Source organism: Pogoniulus pusillus, chromosome 10, assembly GCF_015220805.1.
Source record: "Pogoniulus pusillus isolate bPogPus1 chromosome 10, bPogPus1.pri, whole genome shotgun sequence".
Taxonomy (NCBI): Eukaryota; Metazoa; Chordata; class Aves; order Piciformes; family Lybiidae; genus Pogoniulus; species Pogoniulus pusillus.
The window spans coordinates 7,901,768-7,922,963 of NC_087273.1; the positions used below are offsets into that span (position 1 = coordinate 7,901,768).

At 53.5% G+C, this 21,196-nt stretch overlaps 2 protein-coding genes across 6 annotated transcripts in view; one reads left to right on the forward strand and one right to left on the reverse strand.

Annotated features, from left to right (window-relative positions):
• Positions 1-585: 585 nt before the first annotated feature.
• On the reverse strand, positions 586-2,996 carry SOWAHB (sosondowah ankyrin repeat domain family member B). The gene has a single exon (XM_064150399.1). It carries the CDS (start codon positions 2,944-2,946, stop codon positions 730-732), a length of 2,217 nt encoding a protein of 738 aa, XP_064006469.1. The 5' UTR covers positions 2,947-2,996; the 3' UTR covers positions 586-729.
• Positions 2,997-6,640: 3,644 nt separating this feature from the next.
• Positions 6,641-21,196, forward strand: part of SEPTIN11 (septin 11) — a 66,975-nt gene continuing 52,419 nt past the window's right edge. For 4 of the 5 annotated variants that reach the window (XM_064149725.1, XM_064149727.1, XM_064149724.1 and 1 more), the window contains exon 1: positions 7,895-7,956. In XM_064149725.1, coding sequence (XP_064005795.1) covers positions 7,930-7,956 — 27 coding nt within the window. In that variant the 5' untranslated portion in view covers positions 7,895-7,929. Of the gene's footprint in view, positions 6,803-7,894; positions 7,957-21,196 lie in introns of those variants that run through there. The other variant, XM_064149728.1, reaches the window with a different exon arrangement.

The window sequence follows — 21,196 nt, forward strand, 5'->3', positions numbered from 1 at the left end:
CACAGCATGGGTACCACTTCCTAGCCCTGCGGTGTGAAGAAAGGGACTGGAAGTGCAGGAAAGAGGGGATAGTGTTGGTGCTGTGCTGCATTCCTTCTTGCATGTGCTGGTGGGCAAGGAGTGCTGAGGAACAGGGTGAGTGTTACAGCCTCCTCGACTTGGGGCTCTGCCACCCTCTGCCACAGCTACTCACTCTCCGAGGACTCTTGCTGAAGGCTGGACCTTGATCAGCTGCATTTTTCCAAGTGGGACTCATCCTTAATCTATTTGGATTATAGAGGGATGCATTCTCAGCTACTCCCCAGAATTCAGGTGGTGTAAACAAGTGTTTTGCAAACCCCCGGACCAACAACAACCTGTCACTGCAAGTGACTCTGCCCCTGACTGGGGCCGGGCTGTGAGCTTCACCCCTGTGTCTGAGCCCCAAACCCATGGTCCTACTAATGCTGGTGGCTCTTGCTGTACCCATCAACCCTGTGGGTTTCATGGGACTTGCCCAGCGAGAGTTGTGCCTGCTTCCAGCAGTCGTTGCATCCTCCCACCAGTAGAAAAGCAAGAAATGGAAGAGAGAGCAGAGGCTCAGGCAATGGTTCATTGGAATAATTTAAAAGTACATCCTTCGACACCTTCAATCCGTTTCACAGCTTTTCTTCTGCCCACTCGGCCTCCTTTTGCAGGATGGCCCCAAGCACCCACTTCTGCTGGCAGAGGATGCCAGGGAGCTGTCTCTCAGTTGCTCTTGCCGCTGTTTCGGTGGCCGTGCTGTGGCCTGAGGCAGGCAGGCAGCGCTGCCCTGCCAGCGGACAGCGAGACCTTGCTGTCGGAGGGCGCGCAGTGTGCCAGGGGCTGCGTGGGGAACATGATCGTGCCTCGGGGTGCCTCCAGGAGCTGCCAGATCTCCCCCGAGGTGGAGCCGTCCAGGTACTCCCAGGGCCGACGCCCGCTGCTGTCCCGTATCTGCACCTGGCACCCCAGCTGCAGCACCAGCACCTTGATGACGAGCTGGTGGCCGTGGATGGCAGCCAGGTGCAACGGAGTGTAGCCACAGCCCGAGCGCGCATCCACGTCCAGAGCCAGCCCAGCCTGCCGCGCCGCTGCCGCCAGCTCCTGCAGGCCGGGCCCGTCGCCGTGCTTGGCCAGCCAGTGGAGGACGGTGAAGCCCGACATGAAGTCTCGCTGCAGGGCCAGCTCTGGCTCCTCCAGGAAGAGTCCCCGCACCCCAGCCCAGCGCCCCGCTGACATCGCCACAAGCCAGGCATGCTCCCGCTGCCCCAGTGGCACTGACAGCCCCCGGCCGGTGCTAGTCTTTGGGGAGTTCCTGGAGGGCATGGTGCGAGGCTGCCGCCTGCTGAGGTCTGGCGGCGAAGGGGGGATGCTCTGCACCTCCGAGAGAGCAAGCTGGCACCTGATGCTCCTGAAAACAGGCAGCGGTGCTGCGGCGCTGCTCTCTGGCGGTTGGGGCTTTGCAGGGCCCTGTGCTGGCAGCAAGGACTGGGATGGGGGTGGCCTGGCAGAAAGTGACTGCAGGGACTGGGGCAGGGATAGCTGGATGGAGGACTGAGATGAGGGTGGCCTGGTGGGAGACAGATCCTCAGCACCTGACAGCAGTGGCAGGGGCTGGTGTGGGTACAGCAGCACGGACTGAGATTGAGTTGGTCCTTTGAGGGTCGACACCTTGGATCCCCTCGGCAGGGATGGGGATGGCCTGGTGGGGAGCTGCTGCAGGGACCTGGACTGTGACGGGGGCAGTCTGGAGGGCAGAACATCTGGGCCTGGGAACAGCGGTGGGAGTGGAGAGGAGCTGGAGGGTAGTGTCTGCAGGGACCGGGACAGGGGTAGCACCCCCGGGGCGGACAGCAGCGGCCGGGACCGGAATGGAGGCGGCTCAGCGAGGGGTGGCTGTAGGGACCGGGATGGGGGTGGCCTGGTGGGGGATAGTACCCTGGGGTCCCGTGGCAGTAGTGGGGACTGGGGTGGCCGGGTGGTGGGCTGCTCCCCTGGCCCACCTGAGGGTGGGGGCGGCTTAGGCAGGGACGTCCCGGCAGGAGGCAGCACCCCGGGTCCCGGTGGCAGTGGCACGGACTGGGTAGGCGGTGGCTTTCTAGGCGGCAGGGACTCGAACGGCGCTGAGGCTGACCCTGACCCGGCTGGAAGCAGTGGTGGGGACCGGGGCTGGCGTGGTATAACCAAGGGCGGCTGGGGGGTCTGGTATGGGGGCGGCCCGGCGGGAGGCGGCGGCGGCAATCGGCACGGGGGCGGCTCGACGGGGATTAACTCCCCAGAACCAGACGGCAGTGTCGGGGGCCGATAGCACGGTGGTCCGTCGGGATGCAGAACCCAGGGGCCAGAGGACAGCGGCCGTGTCCGGTACGGGGGCGGCTGAGCAGGGGGCGGCGGCTGGGGGCGGGAGTGCGGCGGCACGGCGGGGGTCGGCGCCCCAGGGCACCGCGGGGCAGCGGCGGCAGCGCGTAGCGCCCGGCGGCACTCGCAGCAGGGTCCGCCGCGTCCCCGGGCAGAGCAGCCCCCCGCGACAGCGGCCCCCGGAGGCTGCCCTCCACCGGGCCGCCGCTTCTCCGCCGCCGCCTCCCCGGAGGGGCCGCGCCGCCGGTCGGGGTCGCGCTGGGGCGGCGGCGGCGGCGGGTCCTGCTCTTCCTCCTGCTGCTCCTGCTCCTCCTCCGGCGGCGGCAGCTCCTCATCGAGGAGGTCGCGGTACCTGCGTCGAAGGACGATGTCCTTGGAGGCGCCGGGGGCGGCGGCGGGCCGGACGGTGGCCAGGGAATTGACGAGGCTCTTGAAGTACTCGCGGCGCTCCTGCCGCTGCTGTTCCGTCAGCGCCGGGTCGCGGAGGAAGCGCTGGAAGTGGCGGAGCAGCGCCGCGTTGGGCGCTCGGCCCCCGGCTGCCCAGAGGAAGTCCAGCACGGCCTCCTGGCTCAGCTCCCGCGCCATGCTCGGAGCCAGCCGGCTCTCGGTGCTCCGCCTCGGTGCTCGGTGCTGCACGTCGGTGTTTGCGCTGCACCCAGGTGCGCGGCGGGAACCCGCCTCCTGCCGAGCCAGGCCCCTCCGCCTCCTCCTCCTCCTCCTTCGCGGCCGGGCCTCCACCCCCCGGTTGCCTTTGCCCGGAGCGTCAGTCCGCGGAGCTGCGCGGCTGGGGCGGCAGAGGCGAGAAGCGGAGGCAGTGTAAGAGGGAAGCGGGATAGGAGGGCTGGAGAGGTCTTGCGAGTGCACCGAGAAGGGCCAGGCTAATTCGGTGGCAAAGACCACTTTGTCACTCATCACAGAAGCACAGAATTGTTTAGGTTGGAAAAGTGCTCTAAGATCACGGAGTCCAACCATCAACCTCAGAAAATTAAACCGTGTCCCAAAGCATCATATCCACAGGTTTCTTGAACACCTCCAGGGATGGGGACTCCACCACCTCCCTGGGCAGCCTGTTCCAATCTCTGACCACTCCTGCAGCAATATCCAATCATGGCTGGGAACAGAACAGAGATGATGAGCACACATTGTCTGTAAGGAAAAACTCTTCAGCAGTGAGGGTGGTGAAGGACTGGAGCAGGTTGCCTGGAGAGCTCATGATCTCCATCTTCCAGGATATTCAAAGCTCCTCTGGCTGCAGTCCTGCTTTGTGTGACCCCTCCTGAGCAGGAGCTGGACTAGACCATCCCCAGAAGTATTTTCCAGGCTGAACTGCACTGTGACTTGAGGAAAATGGCCATAAAGACACACGAATGTGCTGTGGTTCAGGGTAACTGTGTGGGCTTGTACCAGGAGTGCCTGAAGTCAAATTAGATCTCCTATCATCTCTGTGTTCACTGTGTGGCTCAGGTAGGCTGACCACAGGTTGCTGGAGTGTGGATCTGAGGTTGTTCTGTGCTGCTAATTCTGTTAGCACAAATGTGTGCACTACAGCAGAGAGGGCTGGAAGAGATCAGTGCCCCTGTGGGCAATATGCCCTGAATACCCCAAACAAGTGCCAGCCCAAGGAGTATGGGGAGCAAACGGTGGGTGGAAAGTGTAGGGCAGAGATTGTGCTGTTTTCCTGTCTTACACTCAGGGAACAAAATCTGGGGGTAACTTTCAAAGTTCATCCCCTGCAACACTTCCAAAAGTGGATGAGTGCAGCAGCATTGCTCTCAGCTAAGCAAACTACACTTCGGATTGCTGCCTCTGAACCCTTCATTTCTGTCACAGAACTTTATCTGTGCCGGATGAATTGCCCTGTGGAACTGCAGGACTGCTAAACTGTAACCTCTGGGCTGGTGGGAGCAGCCCAGAAAAGAAACTGAAGTTTCTCAAAGTTACGGTTTAGGCGATGTATCACAGAAGTCTTCCTGCGAGCCAAAGTCTGGGTTACTTGGGCACAGCAATAAAAACTGCACTAGATGCTCCACCTGACCTTGCTTTTGGTTTTCCCTGCGGTCTGTATGGTAGGAGAGCGTGGCTTCATCCAGTCAGTGGTGTTCACCTGGGTAGGGTGAGGGGTAATACTCATGGCTCATCATTTTGCACATGCTTTTGGTGCAGTTCTTCAAGGCGTAAGTATCTTTCTCCCTCTTCTTCTGATAGGCCCCGAATTGCAGTCAGAAATGTGTTTGATATCAGCATGCTCTCAGCAGAAGCACTTGAGATTAAATGAATGGAGCATAAAGATATAATTATGGTCACAGAAAAGGGAGGGGGATAGATTGTGAAGATAAAAACTCCACCTAAAGAACAGTGGCAAATGAAAGTGTGTTTTGGTTTAATGGACTAAGGCAGGAGGCTTTCCATGAAGTATTTTCATTTACATACCCTGGGAGGTACTGTCTTGCTTACTGTGAGCTTGGCTTTGGCTAAAATGAGGCATTTAGTGACATGATCTAGGTGACTGGATAGGGCTGGGTGCTAGGTTGGACTGGATGAGCTTGGAGGTCTCTTCCAACCTGCTTGATTCTATCATTCTAAGATGTCAGCTCTCACCCAGTAAACTTTGCTCTGGAGGTTAGTGAACCACACTCGGGTAACTAGAGTGACTGCTGCAGTACCATAGATTGCTGGTGCTTCTGCATTGCTCAGGTGGGAGAATCCTCCCTGAGCTTCCCCCAGTGGAAGGTCTCACTGGCAGTCACTGCTGGCTTGATAGCTCAGATGAGGCCCATTAACAGAATGGTTGGTTGAAACCCTTTGGTTCTGACTGCTCATAACTTTCGTAAGCACAAGCAGAGGTCTGCCGAAAGAGCAGCTTGTGCTGCTTCAGAGCCAGACCAAACACCAGCACATCTCTCTCCTCACAGCCTGAGCTCTATATCACCTTTTGGGATTAAGGGGGTGTCACACTGCATGCAGGCAAGTGGGAGGGCAGCCTTGCTACCTGGAGCTGCTTCATTGTCTACTAAGAGGTTTAAAGAGACTCTTGTTTCCCCTTAAGATTTACCCTGTCTGCAGATTGGTCACTTTGATTGTGAGTAGGAGTCTGCAGAATGGCTGAATGTGTCCTGGGCTCACCCTCTTCGGGAATTCTGGACACAGCAGGTCTCTCGATTCTGTGTGGAATTTCAGTAAGTTATGAGAGTAGTGCTCATCACAAAATGAAGGCAGAGTCAGGCATTACTTGACCATTAAAACAAACCCAAACAAACATCACTTAGCGTTGTAGCTTCCTGTTGTTGTTGTGTCGTCGTGCATGAAGATGTTGCCTTTAAGGAGTGTTTGTTTTCAGACAGGAGGTGAAGTTCACCCAAGCTCTGAGGCTGCTTATCTGTTTTCTCGCTCCGTGTGATTGCCCCACAGATGGCACAAAAGGTGACTGCAGCATCGGGGTGGTGTATCTGTAAAACGACGGAAAGCAGCTCCGGAAAAACAGAACCAGCTCCTGCAGAGGGACTGGCAATCCCCTCTGTGTAGACACTCATTTGTTAGCAGCAGCTGTGAAACTTCTAGGAGCAAGGGGTCTGCTTCTTCACAGTGAACACTGGGAATGCAAGGAACTATGCTAGCTGAGAGCTAGAAAGATCACCAAACCTGTCGTCGTGTTGATGTGTTTTCTGCCCTCCTCTTTCAGCATGAACAGCCTATACCCAGGAAGGACGGCATGCAGGAGGATCGCAGAGGGAACGTGGCCACAGCTCTCCCAGCTTTGGGCCAAGGAAGGACACAGTGAGTCACATCAGGGTTTTGCTAACACAGGAGATCTTTGCGTCCCTTAAGCTGCGCTGATGCAGGAGTATCGAGCATGCCTCTAATTCAGACAAGGGGAAGCTGTCTCTGCCTCACCCACAGGTGTAATGAAGGCAGCTCTTTAGATATGATCGTCATGTTTCCACCAGAGGCTGCACTGGTCCGAGCACATTTCCCAGTGCAGGCACACTCAGCACCTCCTCACCTGGAGCTGTGCGTGTGGGAGGAATTTGCCACAAGAGCCAGAACACAAGTCTAAGACAGCAGCCTCCCTAGTAATGCCTAAGTCATTAGTGTAATGAAAGCACCACACCAACCACGCTTGCAAAATGCTCCTGGGAGAACCTCCATGAGGGCTTTTGGTGCAGCAATTTTGCTGATAGTGGCTGCAGCTGTGCCCAGTGAGGAGCTGCCCCAGGTGCAGACTCTCAGCCTCAAATAGCGCTCCTGGGCTTTCTCCCCTTGCTGTTCAGGTTGGGGGCTGTGGGAGCAGGTGTGAGTGATCATTCTCAAACATCGTGTCCTGAGTCCTTCAAAACATGGAGGAAGGGCTTGAACTTCAAGCAGTCCTGTGTCTCCTGTAGTGGTACTGAAACAGCTTTTGCAGTGAAGAGTTAACGTCTCCAGGCTGACGGGTGTGTGAACGGTGAGTGTACTGTAGAAGTTCAGTTACTTACTACCCTGAGTGATTTACTTGTGGGAGGTGCTTTTGGCTTTTCTTGTTGGGATTCTATGGCTGTTCACGAGCTCTGATACAGCTGCAATTCAGTGTGTCCTTCATGTGCCTGGTGAACTGGTTCTCTGGGGTTTGGTAGCCTTCTGGGGGGTTGTGCCTTGAGGAAGGTTACAGGTCCTTCCTTTGTTGCTGTCTTGGTTGAAGACTTGTGCTGAATTTAGCCCCAAGATTTCCGTTTTTTTTCAGGTAAAGGGGAATTTTTGTGGCAGCTGGAGCAGCATTCTGGAAATTACTGGAGTGGGAGAGCAACTGGCCACTATGGCTGTTGGTTGGAATTCCCAGTTTGTTTAATAGCAGAATATGTGTGTGTGGGAGGAGAGGGGAGCTCAGAGGAGCAGGAGGAGAAATGCGCCTGGCTTTGCCCTCTGTCTCATTACACAGGAGTATCTCTGTGATAAATCCTCATCCTCCTTCTTAACCAAACTGGGTGCAGGAGGACCTCTCGGTGGTTGCTTACTTGGTCATCTCTTCTAGTGGGAGATATCCCTGGCCACGGCGCAGGGTTTGGAACGAGATGATCTTTAAGGTCCCTTCCAACCCAGACGGTTCAGTGACTCTCGGCAAGGGAGCAGGCGAGGTCTGCCTGCTCCTGGAGCGGCGAGATATTTGCTCCTATCCGTTCCCCATTGCGTGGGGCTGCCAGAGCTGGAGAGAGGGAGGGACCCTTTCAGGCAAAAGGGACGGGTGTCAGCGGCCAACAGCTCCCCTTCCCCAGCCCAACTGGGCAGAGCAGCGCATCCCCTCCCCGGGGGGGGGCTGCAGTTACTGCCGGGGGCTGCCTGCGGTCCTGGCGCAGCTCCCTCGGAGCTCCAGGCTCCTTTCGGGGTTCCCCGAGCTGCAGCGGAGCCAGAGCCAGGCGGGGCGGTGCCTGCCGCCCGCCCGCGCTCCGGGGAGGGCCGGGGGGGTCCCGCCTCGCCGCCCGGCCCCTTTGCATTGCGCATGGGCCCTCCCCGCCGGGTGGCCATGTTGCAGTCCTAGCAGGCAGCGCAGAGCGGGCGGCGGCGGCGGCGGGCCGGGAGCGCACAGACTGCAGCGCCATGGCCGTGGCCGTGGGCAGACCGGCGGTGGGTCCGGCGGCGCGGAGAGGCGCCGGGGGCTTGCGGAGCAGGGGCAGCGGGGTGGGGTGCAAAGCAATGGCACGGCTGAGGTGCTGGGGCTGAATTGCTCCGGTACGGCGGCGTGCGGTGCAGGGGTGCAGTGCCGGGGATGCGGTGCCGGGGCTCGGAGAGGGCTAGTGCCCGCCGAGGGCAGCGGGCATGCGGCACGCAAGGGCCGGTGGGCTCGCCTCGACTCCGCCTGTGCCGTTTCCTGGGGTCGGGAGGGGGCTGTGGGGGGCCCGCGTAAAACTTTTTCACCTCGGTTTGGGGCCGTGGCTCTTTGTTGCGGTGGGGCCGGGCAGGGCCCGGCGGCGGGCAGCTCCTCCCGGACTCCTTTCCTTGGAGCCGCCCGGGGCAGCGGCGACACACCGCGGGTGCTCCCCGGGCTGCCCCTGCCGGGACTGGGGCCCGCTCGGTGACTTGCACCGGTGCGGGTGTTCTGCACCGCCGCTTCCCATGGATGGGAGCGTTTAGGAGCCGAGAGGGCTGCGTCTCTACCGGGGGACAGCTCGGGGACTGACCGCAGTGCCCGGGGAGAGACTTCGGGCCATCGGTACCTGCATGAAAGTCCCGGCGTGAACGGCTTCCGAGGGGCACGCGTGGTTGGCATCCTTCAGCGTGATCGTTTCTCTGGGGATGTGGTTTTTCATCCACGTTGGGAGAGACAAAAGATTTCCTCTTTAGAGAGAGAAAACAAACCCCAAGCCCACGAAAAACTAACAGATGCTGCTCCCGAGAAAAGAAAGCCCATCAAAGTCTCTCTGGCATCTAGCTTGCAGAAGCGTGAATGAAACTCGCCGTGACCAGCCTGAATGCACTTTTGTGTATCGGTCGGGGGAGGGAGAGAGGTTTGACCGGCTTCCCAGTAACTTTTCCAGTGCTTGCGAGTGAAACAGATGTTGTCCATGAGCAGGGGGCTTGAATGAGGCTCCTTCTCGTAGCAGGAGCATGGTCTGCGCTCAAGATGTGAGCGGGATGAGACAGTTTCTTTTGGTTTTGTGCCTACGGGTCTGCAGGGTTGTATGATGTGGCAAAGGAAATGTTTGGAGGTGAGGTTAATGGTGTTACTGGAGGTGGGGAAGTTATGCTTCTGAGCAAAATAAGAGCTGATGTTTGTCAACAGAATACCTGTAAATGATACCAGCTGTGTGTAAAGCTGCTTCTGAAGCGATTCCTTTGATCTTCGGGTCTGAAATGTGCATGAAAATTGAAGTTAGTTTTTCGGTGTGAGAATATGTATTGAGATCAGGACTTTAGCTGTTTGTTTTAGGGCAGGCTGAAGGGTATTGCCAAGCAGAGAGATTTGCTTTGTGTGGGGTGGCAGCTTCACAACACGAATAGTCTCAGCAACGTGGCTCCTTGCAAGACGGGATTGCGTTTTGTTCTTGTGTACGTGTTCTGCTTTATTTACCTGTCATTGAGCTGATGCCACTGCTCAGCCTCGCACAGTTTTGGTTGGTCCACAAGCAATCCCAAACCAGCATTCACAGAGGGCTTTGTACCAGTTAAACTCCGTTCGTGTCTCGGTGGCACGGCGTTCAGTCTGAGCGGGCTTGGTTGCAGAACGGAGCATCCCTCGTTGTGAGAAGCATGTGCCAGCAGGAAGGGGGGGATGAGGACACTCGGCTCCCTCCTTAGCAGCAGACCCACCAGAACCAATTTCCAGAATTGGTGCATTTTGGAGGTGAGAGCTGTTTTATCTTGAGGTGATAAGAGAAGAAAGGCTGGTGGGCTGGCATTCGATAGATGTTGGGGGCGTTTTGTCTCTGATACCTTCTTATCTAATCCCCTCTACTCCCACTTTGCATGCTGCTCCCGTGTGGCTGGGGGGGTGGAGAGGTAGTTAATTAAACAGTAGAGCAAGGAAGGTTGATGAACGTTTGCTTATCAAGCTTTCAAGAGAATCTTAGGAGAGCCCTGAGTTGTTCCCTTGTTAGAGGGAGCACGGGAGTAGAATGAAAGGCAGGAGGAAAGAAAAGGAATGGAACGAAAAGCCAGTCAGTTGGACTCAAAACTATGATAACATTCCTGAGTCACAACCTCTTAGGTCCTGGCAGGATATGACATTATGTTAATTGTAAAAGCATGCATAGAAAAGAGTGAGCAGCTCTGAAGTGTCTGTGTTTAATTGTGGCAGAGCAGGGTGTGTTGTGGTGGGCTGGGTGGCTTTTCGTTTTCAGGCCCTGATCCCACAGATGTGAAAGCACATGTGTAATGCACTACCTCTAATTTCGTTTGACTTAAGAGAGCCTGAGCATGGTATGCAAATGTAAAGGCATGCATAAGCACAGCGCTGGCAGCTGCCACGGGACCTCTCAGCTGATGAAAGCCATGCATATGCTTGAACCTATACATCGGGCTGGAAGGATGCCTACGGTCATGTGGGCTCAGATAAGCCACTCGCAGTCTGGAAACTGTTGAGATGTGCTAGATAGGGCACTCCCTTCCTCCTCCAGACTTCATTCCCAGCTTCTTAGAATCATGCAATGCACAGAATCTTGACCACTGCTGGGTGGTTTCTCGGTAGTTGAGAGCGTGGAGGGAGGGTTCTGGCCTCTCTACTTTTCTTTGTCCTAAGTTTGCAGAATCAAAGCTTGAGCTAGTTAAAGAAACAAAACTGATGTTTGCTAGGTGTGTACACTAATGTGTACTCCTTTCTGAGCCAAACAAACTGATGGGAAATGAAGATGGGATACAAATTTTACATGGGAACCATGGAAAATGTCCTCTGAGAGATTAAAACAGCACAGTGTCTTCTCCCATCTGTGTTAAAAATACTTGATCATGAGAGACTGGCAGTTTCCATGGAGGGGATGGAATGGGAGACAAGAAGGTAGAGGGGGGCTGATGGAGCTGAGGGCTTGATGTGCTTTGTCTCCAAGCAGCAGATCTGTCGGTACCCACTGGACTCAGCAAGAGCTGCAGGGCCGTGCCTTTGGAAGCCACATCTACATGTGTCAGTGGGTGGAGCAGGGCCACTATGACCACTGATTTTAGACAAGGAGATGGGCACTGAGAAAGGGGATACACCCTTGCCTCTGATTTTAGACAAGGAGATGGGCACTGAGAAAGGGGATACACCCTTGCCTCTGAGAGTGTGTCTGTGCTCCTGTTAGCTGAGCCTCTACTGGCAAGGGTACAGCTGAGTGGGAAAAGAGCTATTGCAAGCAAAGAGCAGAGAGAGGTTGAGGGAGGAAGCGGGTTGGGGCTGGACCCAGGGAGTGAATGGCATGTTCCAGGCACAGGATAGCAGTGTCCTGGCTACTCTGAGGCTGAGGGAGCTGGGATTGCTTAGCCTGAAGAAGAGGCTGAGAGGAGACATTATAGTTCCCTAAAGTTACCTGTAAAGAAGTTGGAGTGAGGGTGGTTGGCTTCTTCTCCTAAGTAACAAGATGACAAGAGGAGATGGCCTCAAGCTGCACCAGGTTGGATATCAGGAAAAATTCCTTTCCTGCAAGAGTGGTCAGGCATTGAAACAGGCTGCCCAGGGAGGTGGTGGAGTCCCCATCCCTGGAGGTGTTGAAAAAGTGAGCAGATCTGGCACTTGGGGATGTGATCTCCAGTGATCATGGACGTGCTGAGTAGGAGGTTGGCCTTGATGGTCTTAGAGATCTTCTCCAATCTTGATGATTCTGTGATTCCTAAGACCGAGCTGTCTCTGCTATCAGGTATATTCCTAGGAGCATGACAGAGTTTCAGACTCTCCATCTGATGAATGTGGCCACGTTGTGGGCTTGGGTGGCAGCACTGGCTCTGCTGGGATGGCCAGGGCCATAGGTTTGACTTACTGCTTGCTTTCAGCTGCATAGTGTGGCTTTTTGTGCCTAGGCTGGCTCAGCTGCTGTGCCAGGGAAACAGCCCTGGGCGGTGCACACAGGGCTGTAGTTTAGTTTGTGAGTTCTTTGTTTCCTTTACACACCTCGGTGCCTTGTTTGCAGTAGGAAATTCCTTCAGACAATTCTTCTTGCTCCCCTCCATGCTAACAATGATGGGAACCTGCCACCTCCTTGCCTTGGTTGTGAGGCTGGTTATGTGGCCAGCCCATCCTGAGCACAGGACCTCTGGCTTTTCCAGCATGAAGTGAGCTGACCTGAACTCAGGATCTGGTGGTGAGACTTGGAAAATCTTTATTTTGTGTAGATGAGGTCATGGGGAATCAATTTCAGTGTCTGGTAGGGCCTCTGAAATAACGATGGGGATTGATTAAGTAAGCAGCATGAATCTGAGAGGTAAAATATTTACTCAGAGCTGAGGCATGGTTTATACTTCCCCTTCCCACCCCTGCAGCCCCTGAGAGATGGCTTTGCTGGCTGGCTGCCCACTCTGGAGCCACTTGAGGGTTGTCATTTCTTTTGTGCCCTTGGTGTGCCTCTTCCTCTCGAGGTAATGCAGGAGGCTGGGCATGAGGCTGCTCCAAGCTCGGGGTGTGCTTTGCAGCAGACATGCCTAGGGGATGGGGTCTTCTGTTGGCCTGGCAAGTGTTGTGCCTTGTCCAGCCTCTTTGCTGGCTTGATCTAGCTCTAAGCTTCAGTCCCATAAGCTGCAGTGAGTCTTGTAGGAAAGACAGTGAAGCAGTTTCAGGTTGGGAGCACCCAGGTGGTTTAAGAAGAAGCCAGAAAGACCCCACAGTAGTAGCTGAAGCTTTTTTTAGATATGCACTCTAGCTGCCTTTGCTTCCAGCTCCGTGATCAGCTCTGCAGCCTGCTGTCACGAGTGATGTGCAGTGATGGCTCGGACAAACACCCCAGTGCTGGCAGCACTCAGCGTTAACGCTGCTGAGAATGCTCCAGACCAGAGTCAGAAGAGCAGGTTTGGGGTCCTCCTGTCTTAGCTGAGAGCAGCACTGGCACAAATCTACCTCCCAGGTTTTTTCTCCTGTTTGCATGCTGCTGTGGGGTGCATTCAGTGAGATGGGAATAAGAGGATGCTTGCTCTTGGCTGCTCCTGATGCCCTTCCCCTTCTACGCTGTGGTGCCTGGTTCAGATGTGTGGGCCAGGACTTTGAGAAGTCCCCAGAGCTGTTTGTGTCCACAGCTTGGGCAGGTGTGATTAACATGAGTGTAGGCAGGACCCACTTGGCCTTCATAGATGCACAGAATGGTTTGGTTTGAGAGGGACCTTAAAGATCATCCAGTTGCAGCCCCCTGCCATGGGCAGGGACACCTCCCACTAGCCTAGGGTGCTCAAGACCTCATCCAGCCTGGCCTTGAACACTTCCAGGGAGGAGGCATCCACAACCTTCTCGGGCAACCTGTTCCAGTGTCTCCCTGACCCTCGCTGTCAAGAGTGTCTTCCTAAGAGTGTCTTCTCAATCTCCCCTCCTCCAGTTTCAATCCATTCCCTCATCTTCTTGCAGGAGGCAGTAGAGAAAGAACCATGGGACAGAGGAGAAGCTCCCTGTGTTTTTCCACTGGGGATGCCCAGCCCTTTGCAAGCTTTCTCTGCCTGGCTGCATTCTGCTCATCCGATACGCGTGATACCCACCGTTGGCATGAGCTGGAGTCCAGAAGCTGCTCTTGGCCATTGCACTTGGACAGTTACATTACTGAGCTCTGCAATTCATAAGTCTTGAGCTATCTTTGGGACTCCTTACTTAAAAAATCCCAGCTGAGCCTATGTTTAGAGAAGTGGCCGAGTAGCTTTAGGGTCTGGACTTGCAATTAGAGCTTTTGAAGTTGCTGAAAATATGGAAGAGTTGAATATTTTTTCTTGCAGGCTCAGGCATTTTGTTTTCTTTAGTAGCATCCCACATAAGGTGATGGCCAAGAGCAGACTACCACTAGGGTTTGTGCCTTTTGTGTTTGTTTTGTTCCACCTCATCCTGTAGCTCTTTTTAGATCTATTCTCTAATTGAGTTTTCTGTTACAGTTTCTGCATCCCAGGTTTATTTTCATCTGGGATCTAGCTGCTGGAAATACATTGTTGAGGTACTGTAATTGTGAGTTCTTGCTTTGCCATCACTGGCCATGAGTATTTGGCACAAGCTAAGAGACAAAGGCTTGTCTTGGAAACGTTTTGGGTTTGCCACAGATGTTGCTGCTTTGCCAGCAGCTTCTGAGAACCCATTCCTGTGACTCGTTTTGGGAACTCCTGTGTGTTTCATTCAGGAATCACAAATAACCTCTCAATGTGATGCAAGTGGAAGGGCAGAAATAGTGTTTTGAATCCTGAAAGGGATGTTTGTGAATGACTTGCAGGGCTGTTTGGGGCTGTCTGTGGAGCTGGAGGTGTTCTGCAGAGTCTGGATGTTTCACTGGGAGTTGAGAGGAACATGCAATGTGCTGTGGAAGCATTGGCCAGGCAGGTTGGGTGCACTGAGCATGCAAAATGCTTTGCTTAAGCACATTAAGGTGGCCTGAATTAGGTTTCTGACAGTCTGGTGGTGGCAGGCTCTGGTTTTCTCTGTAAAGAAAATGAAGATGGGAGAGGAGCAGATTTGGTAGAGGGCTTGGATTGTTCAGTGACAGCACAAACTTGTTTCCCCCTCCTATGGGGCAGCATAGTAACAGTGAAAGTAGGAAAACACAAACTGCAGCAAAGATCCATCTGGAAGCCTGCTGCTCTTCTTTCAGATAGAGGTCCCACTTGTAGCCACAGCCCAATCTCTGTGTTTTGAAGCACACAAATCATCTCCTTTCACTCGATGTGAAACCCCATCTCCTCCCAGTCTGAGTCAGCCTGTGAGCTTTTGGCAGCTTTCAGATGAGTGACTAGCAGGGTGACAGTCCTGCCTTGCTTTTTTCCAGGACAGAAATTTGACAGGCAGCAGCTTAGCTTGGAAATAAAGAAATTTGCAAGCTGGAAAGGTGAAAGTGTGTGGTTATCACAGGCACTTTTCTTGGCATCTCTGTGTGCTGCTGTGGATAACTCCACATCCTCCTGGTGCGTGTTGGCAACCCTGCACACTTACTTCCTACAAAGAGGTTGTGCATACATGTAGTTGGATTTTTCCTTTTCTTGTTTCTTCACAGGATTAAGTGTTTTCCTTTTCCCTCTTGCCTTGTTTTGTTGTCATTGACAGAACTGACTTTCTGCAGAATGAACTTTGAAAGCAGCATGGCTAATGATATCCCTTTGGTGGCTTGGTTTTGTTGCTGGCTTGAGGTATCAAGACTGATGTTCTCAGAATTAAATAACTCACCCTCAGCTTTTATGGTTAAAAGATTAGGTCATCATCCTGTGAGCAGGTATGTTGCTAGCAGTGATTACAAGGCTTAGCACAGCCATCTGGGACTGAACATATGCACAGTCCTCAAATCTTCATGTCAAGACCCCAAGAGGAGCAGGGATTTTGCTGGGTCGTCTGCTGACTTGCTCTGTTGGTAAATCACATCACTTCACTGCCACATACGTCCCCTGTCTGGCTTTTTCCTTCCTCCAAAGCTGTTTCATGTCCAGCTTGAGCCATGGCAGGTCCCATTGTACCTTTTCCTCCTTGAGTCAGCCACAGAGTTCTGCACTCTGACATTTTTTTGCCTCTGTAAGCACAAAGATGTAGCAAATGTAGTCCTGTGTCATCTTTCCCTAGTTGTGGCCAAGTAACTCACCTTGTTTTTAACCAAAGAACCAAGAATCAACTTGGTTCTTATGCCTTTGGTAGCTTCTAGAATCAGAAGCTTGAGATTTTTAATTGCATTTGAGAACTCTTTAGTTTAATTTCTATCTATTGTATGTCACTTCCAAGGCAGGAAAAAAAATCCTGAATGCTTTTAAATGAATTCTTTTTCTGCCACAAAGTATCTTTTATCACAGAAAATGCCAAGCTAGACTCATTCTGTTTCATCTCTCTCATTAATATTGAATACATGGCACTTGAATATGGCAACTGAAGCAGAGCAGGGGATTTCAGCTAATATCTGACAACAGCAAGCTGAGATTAAATGGCATCTGAGTGTGATCCTCTATATAGAAAGTAATTGGCATTTTCCAGAGGCATTTGACCTAATTTGTGAGGTTGTTTGGTTGTTTTTTTTTCCTCTTCTCCCTCTGCCCCCTCAAATCTGTCTTCAGAGGTTGCTTAGTCATGAGGATTTCTGAGCCTTCAGCCTGCTTTTTAGAAGGGCATAAAATTGTGTTGGTCAGAAGAGACCTTTAGGGTTGTTTAGTCCAACCTGTGGCCATTCTTGGTGCTGGTCAATCCTCTGGGCACCTTTTGGGGTAGGAGGTGCTAAGTATCTTTGGGGAGCATGTGATTGGGAGCCTGAGGGTGCTGTGCTGTTCAGTTGTAAGGCTGATGTGTGATGTATTCCTGCAGGGACCTGCTGTGAGAAGAAGGGTCAGAGGATGCTGTGTCCACTGTGACAGGCCTGTTTTGAAAGGTGTGAAGTGAGTTCCTGGCCTCAGTCTGCAGGCAGCCTTCCTTCCTAGCTCCTCACTCAAAAGTGAGCTCTTGCAGAGCCCTCCTGCCTTCCTCCTAGGCCTGGCCCAGCCTTTTGGAGAAGTGGAAGGTGTTGGTGATAGCAACACAAGCCCCTGGTGTCCAGTGGAGCTGGAAAGTGGCACCAGGTCTGGCAGCTGTTTTACTCTGGAGAGAACCTGCATGTGAAATCTCTGCTTTGGCCCCAGGGCAGCCCTTCAGCAAGGCAGACCCTTCCTGGTGCCCTAAATGACAAAGAAGCTGAGCTGACAGCTGGAAATGGAAAAACCTCTTGACAAAGTGCCTTCCCTTTTGGGATGCACAGTTGATGGTCACTGAACAACTGGAATGATTTAGTTTGATTTTTGATCTATAACTGCCAAGAAGTAGCAGTGTCAAGGGACCTTGGGCTTTGTGTTTCCAGGTAGCTGAATATTCATCCTGCTGGAAATCACTTTTGCTCTTCAGTACTTATGCACTTATTCATCAGACCATTAATTACAGGAGCCACTTGGGATTAGGGCTTGTGTGGCTGACATGCTGCAAGTGCTTTGGCTCCCAATGTGCTGGGTGGTCTTGGGCAAGTGATTCCGTTTCAGTGCAGGCTTTGCTTCCTCTCTCTGTAAAGGAAATGCCAATTCCCTTGTTTTGTAAGGTGCAAAGCTGTGATCAGTGAAGTAATGAACATCACTGAGGTGCTGGAGCAGGTCCAGAGGAGGCCAGCAAAGCCGGTGAAGGGTCTGGAGAACAGGACTGGTGAGGAGCAGCTGAGAGAACTGGTGGTGTTTTGTCTGGAGAAGAAGAGGCTGAGGGGAGACCTCATTGCTTTCTACAGCTCCCTGAAAGGAGGTTGGAGTGAGGAGGGGGTTGGGCTCTTCTCTCCAGTATCAGGTGATAGGAGGACAAGCAATGGCCTGAAATTTTGCCGGGGAGAGTTAGGTTGGAGAGGAGGAACAATTTCTTTGCTGCAAGAGTGGTCAGGGATTGGTGCAGGCTGCCCAGGGAGGTAGTGGAGTCCCCATCCCTAGAGGTGTTGAAGAAAGATGTGTCCATGGCACTTGAGAACATGTTTTAATGCCAAGGTGGTGTTGAGTTGAAGGCTGGATTTCATCTTGGAAGTCTCTTCCAACCAAAACAGTTCTCTGATCATGATCACCTTTCCACAGCTAGCCCAGATGCACCAAATCTGGGGAGACCTTGTGGCACAGAAACAGTGCCAGACTGATGTCTTTAATTAAAGCCCCTTTCAAGGAAATCACCATTCAAATAGGGGACTATGCAAGCCATGTTTTCAAGGGAGTAGCTTCACAGAGGAGGAAGGGTTTGAAAGTGAGCTGTGGGAATAACTCCCCTGACCTTGTTTCCCCTGGTTTACGTAAATGCAATTGAGGGCAATTTTCACATAGAACATTCCTAAGCCATGGTGAGTTTCTCTGTTGCAGGCCAAAAGCACTTAGACATCAAAGCCAGAGGTGTTTTGGTTTTGTTGTTTAAACAAAAACAAGACTTGATGCTGTGGTGTGGCTGCTGTCTGCTCCTGAATGCAGCTACATTACCCCCGGGTTTGGCCTCGCCAGTGCTGCAGCTCGAAGAGATTTTGCCATGGGATGTGCATTACTTGGGTTTGATATCACCTCAGGAAAGCTGCTTTTTTTTATAGCCTAACCAAGCAACCTGGTGATTTCTTCCAGTGGGATGAGCCAGAAAGGCAGAAGTATAAATCCAGGCAGGCTTACATGCAATGAAGGGAAATAGAAAGCTCACACAGGCTGAGAAATGGTCAAAGTTTCTGGCATGCCAGTGAATGTGAACCTCTGCACTACCCTGTGTAAAATGCACAGTGAAGAGCATGCAGATGTTGTCCCCACAGTGACTCTGGTGATTTGGTCTTTCTGGGGTAAGTGTCCTGACATCCCTTGCCAACTGAAAGCTGCCTGGAGGCGGGGGGCTGGTTTGATGCAGTGCCCTGTGGGTTGTGACCCAGAGGTTTAGGCTTAAGTGGTGCTGAATGGTAGGAAGGAGGATGGAGATGTGAGAATTGTGGAGTTGTTTGGGTTGGAAAAGGCCTCCAAGATTATGAGGTCCAACATTCAACCTAAGACAATGTGGATGTGCTGGAGTGTGTCCAGAGAAGGGCCACTGGGTTAGTCAGAGGGCTGCAGCAGCTCTGCTGTGAGCACAGACTGAAAGAGTTGGGGCTGTGCAGGCTGGAGAAGAGGAGGCTCCCAGATGACCTTCTTGTGGCCTTTCAGTATCTGAAGGGGGCCTAAAAAAAAAGCTGGGAAGGGACTTTTCAGGCTATCAGGGAATGGAGCAAAGCTGGAGGTGGGTAGGTTCAGGCTGGATGTGAGGAGGAAGTTGTTCAGCATGAGAGTGGGGAGAGCTTGGAATGGGTTGCCCAGGGAGGTGGTTGAGGCCCCATCCCTGGAGGTGTTTATGGCCAGGCTGGATGTGGCTCTGGCCAGCCTGATGTAGGGTAGGGTGCCCATGGCAGGGGGGTTGAAACTAGATGATCCTTGTGGTCTCTTCCAACCCTGACTGATTCTATGACTGCTACAGCCATTAAACCATGTCCCCAGGTGCCATGGCTTTCTTGAACATCTTCAGGAATGGGAACTCCACCTCCCTGGGCAGACTGTTCAAATCCCTGACCACTCTTGCAGCAAAGGAATTTTTCCTGATCCCCAAGCTAATCCTCCCCTGGCATAATTTTGTGCCAGTTCCTCTTGTATCACCTGATGACAGAGAGAAGGTGGTTGGGTGGATGCTGTCCCACTTTCTGTAGGAGTAGGAAGACTGCAAATCTGCTCTTCAGGGTTGTGCTCTGGTTTGCACCCTTGGAGGCTACTGAGTGGCCCAAGGGAGTGAAACCATTTTGCACCCGAGGAAGGGCTGCCCTGCTGCCTGCACTGACTCTGCTGGGGTGGATGTGTGCTGCTGTGCCCCAGGTCCAGCCCTTGTGCTATGCTTGTTCTGTAGTGTGCTGAGCAGGAACTGCAGCACCAAGTGTGCAAACCCAGCTGCTTCTGCTGGGCAGTTGAGAGTAAGGGAGGGAGAGCTGGACTTTAGCCTTTCTCTTCGAAGGCTTGAGAGGTTCCTAGAGCAGTTACCTGCAGGAGCCCAGCTGCCCTGGGGCGTAAGCACCCCTGCAGTGCTACATCTCCAGCCTTTGCAGTGTTGGTGAGAGACATGCAGCAGCAGATCACTTGCTGTGGTATCTCATGAAATAGCTGGAGCCAAGGGTAGAAATGTGCACCACACATGGGAACTGTGCCCCACTTGGCACAGGCGAGTCAGCAGCCCTGGAGCTGCGGAGCTGTCGAACTAGGGAGCTCCTCGTCCCGCCTGGTCCTCTGCAGGAAATGCTTGCAGCTGGCTGGAATTGCCTGTGGGTGTGTTTGTCTTCCCAAATCCTCAGGTATGGCTCCCTGTGGCTGTGGCAGGCTTTACCTGCTCTGTCAGGTGCTGCAGAGAGCTGGAGCCTGGCACAGCAGCACCCAGTCAGCCCTGCTCAGCTATCACTCTTGCTCTGTGCTCAGCTCACAGCCAGCTGTTGTGCTGGCACTGTTAGCTGGCCAAGCTGAACAGCCCAGTGCTCTGCTTGCAGAGGGATACCTGCTGTGCCCTGTTGCCTGTGCTGGTGCTTCCAGCAAAAATGGACTTGAGATGGAGCCTAGAGAATGCGATCTAGTGTGGCTACTCTGTGGCCTGTGGGACCCTGCACTGGCCTGCAGTCTGCCTTGACAAATCCAGCTTGTCCTGAACTGCCCCAGCCCTCTCCTGCCAGGGAAGTGGGATGTGAGGTGGATGGAGCACCTGGGCTCTAGGACACAATTAGGCCAATGTGATACCCATTCACAAGAAGGGTCGCAAGGAGGAGCCAGAAAACTACAGACCTGTGAGCCTGACCTCAGTGCCAGGCAAAGTCATGGAACAGGTCATCTTGGGTGCCATCACAAAGCACCTACAGGATGGCCAAGGGATCAGGCCCAGCCAGCATGGGTTTAGGAAGGGCAGGTCCTGCCTCACCAACCTGATCTCCTTTTATGATCAGGTTACCTGCCTGGTGAATGTGGGGCAGGCTGTGGGTGTAGTCTACCTGGAATTCAGCAAAGCCTTTGACACCTTCTGCCACAAGAAGCTCCTAGTCAAGCTGGCAGCTCATGGTTTGGACAGATTCACTCTGTGCTGGATCAAGAACTGGCTGGATGGCAGAGCCCAGAGAGTGGTGGTGAATGGTGCCACATCCAGCTGGCAGCTGTCACTAGTGGTGTGCCCCAAGGATCAGTGCTGGGCCCAGTCCTGTTCAATCTCTTTATTGATGACCTGGACGAGGGCATTGAGTCCAGCATCAGTAAGTTTGCAGATGACACCAAGCTAGGAGCAGGTGTGGAGCTGTTGGAGCATAGGAGAGCCCTGCAGAGGGACCTGGACAGGCTGGATGGGTGGGCAGAGGCCAATGGGATGAGATTTAATAAAGTCAAGTGCAGGGTTCTGCACTTTGGCCACAACAACCCCAAGCAGAGATACAGGCTGGGGACTGAGTGGCTGGAGAGCAGCCAGGAGGAAATGGACCTGGGGATACTGATAGATAGTAAGCTGAAAATGAGCCAGCAGTGTGCCCAGGTGGCCAAGAGAGCCAATGGCATCCTGGCCTGCATCAGGAACAGTGTGGCCAGTAGGACAAGGGAGGTTATTCTGCCCCTGTACTCAGCACTGGTCAGGCCACACCTTGAGTGCTGTGTCCAGTTCTGGGCTCCTCAATTCAAGAGAGATGTTGAGGTGCTGGAAGGTGTCCAGAGAAGGGCAACAAAGCTGGTGAGGGGCCTGGAGCACAAACCCTATGAGGAG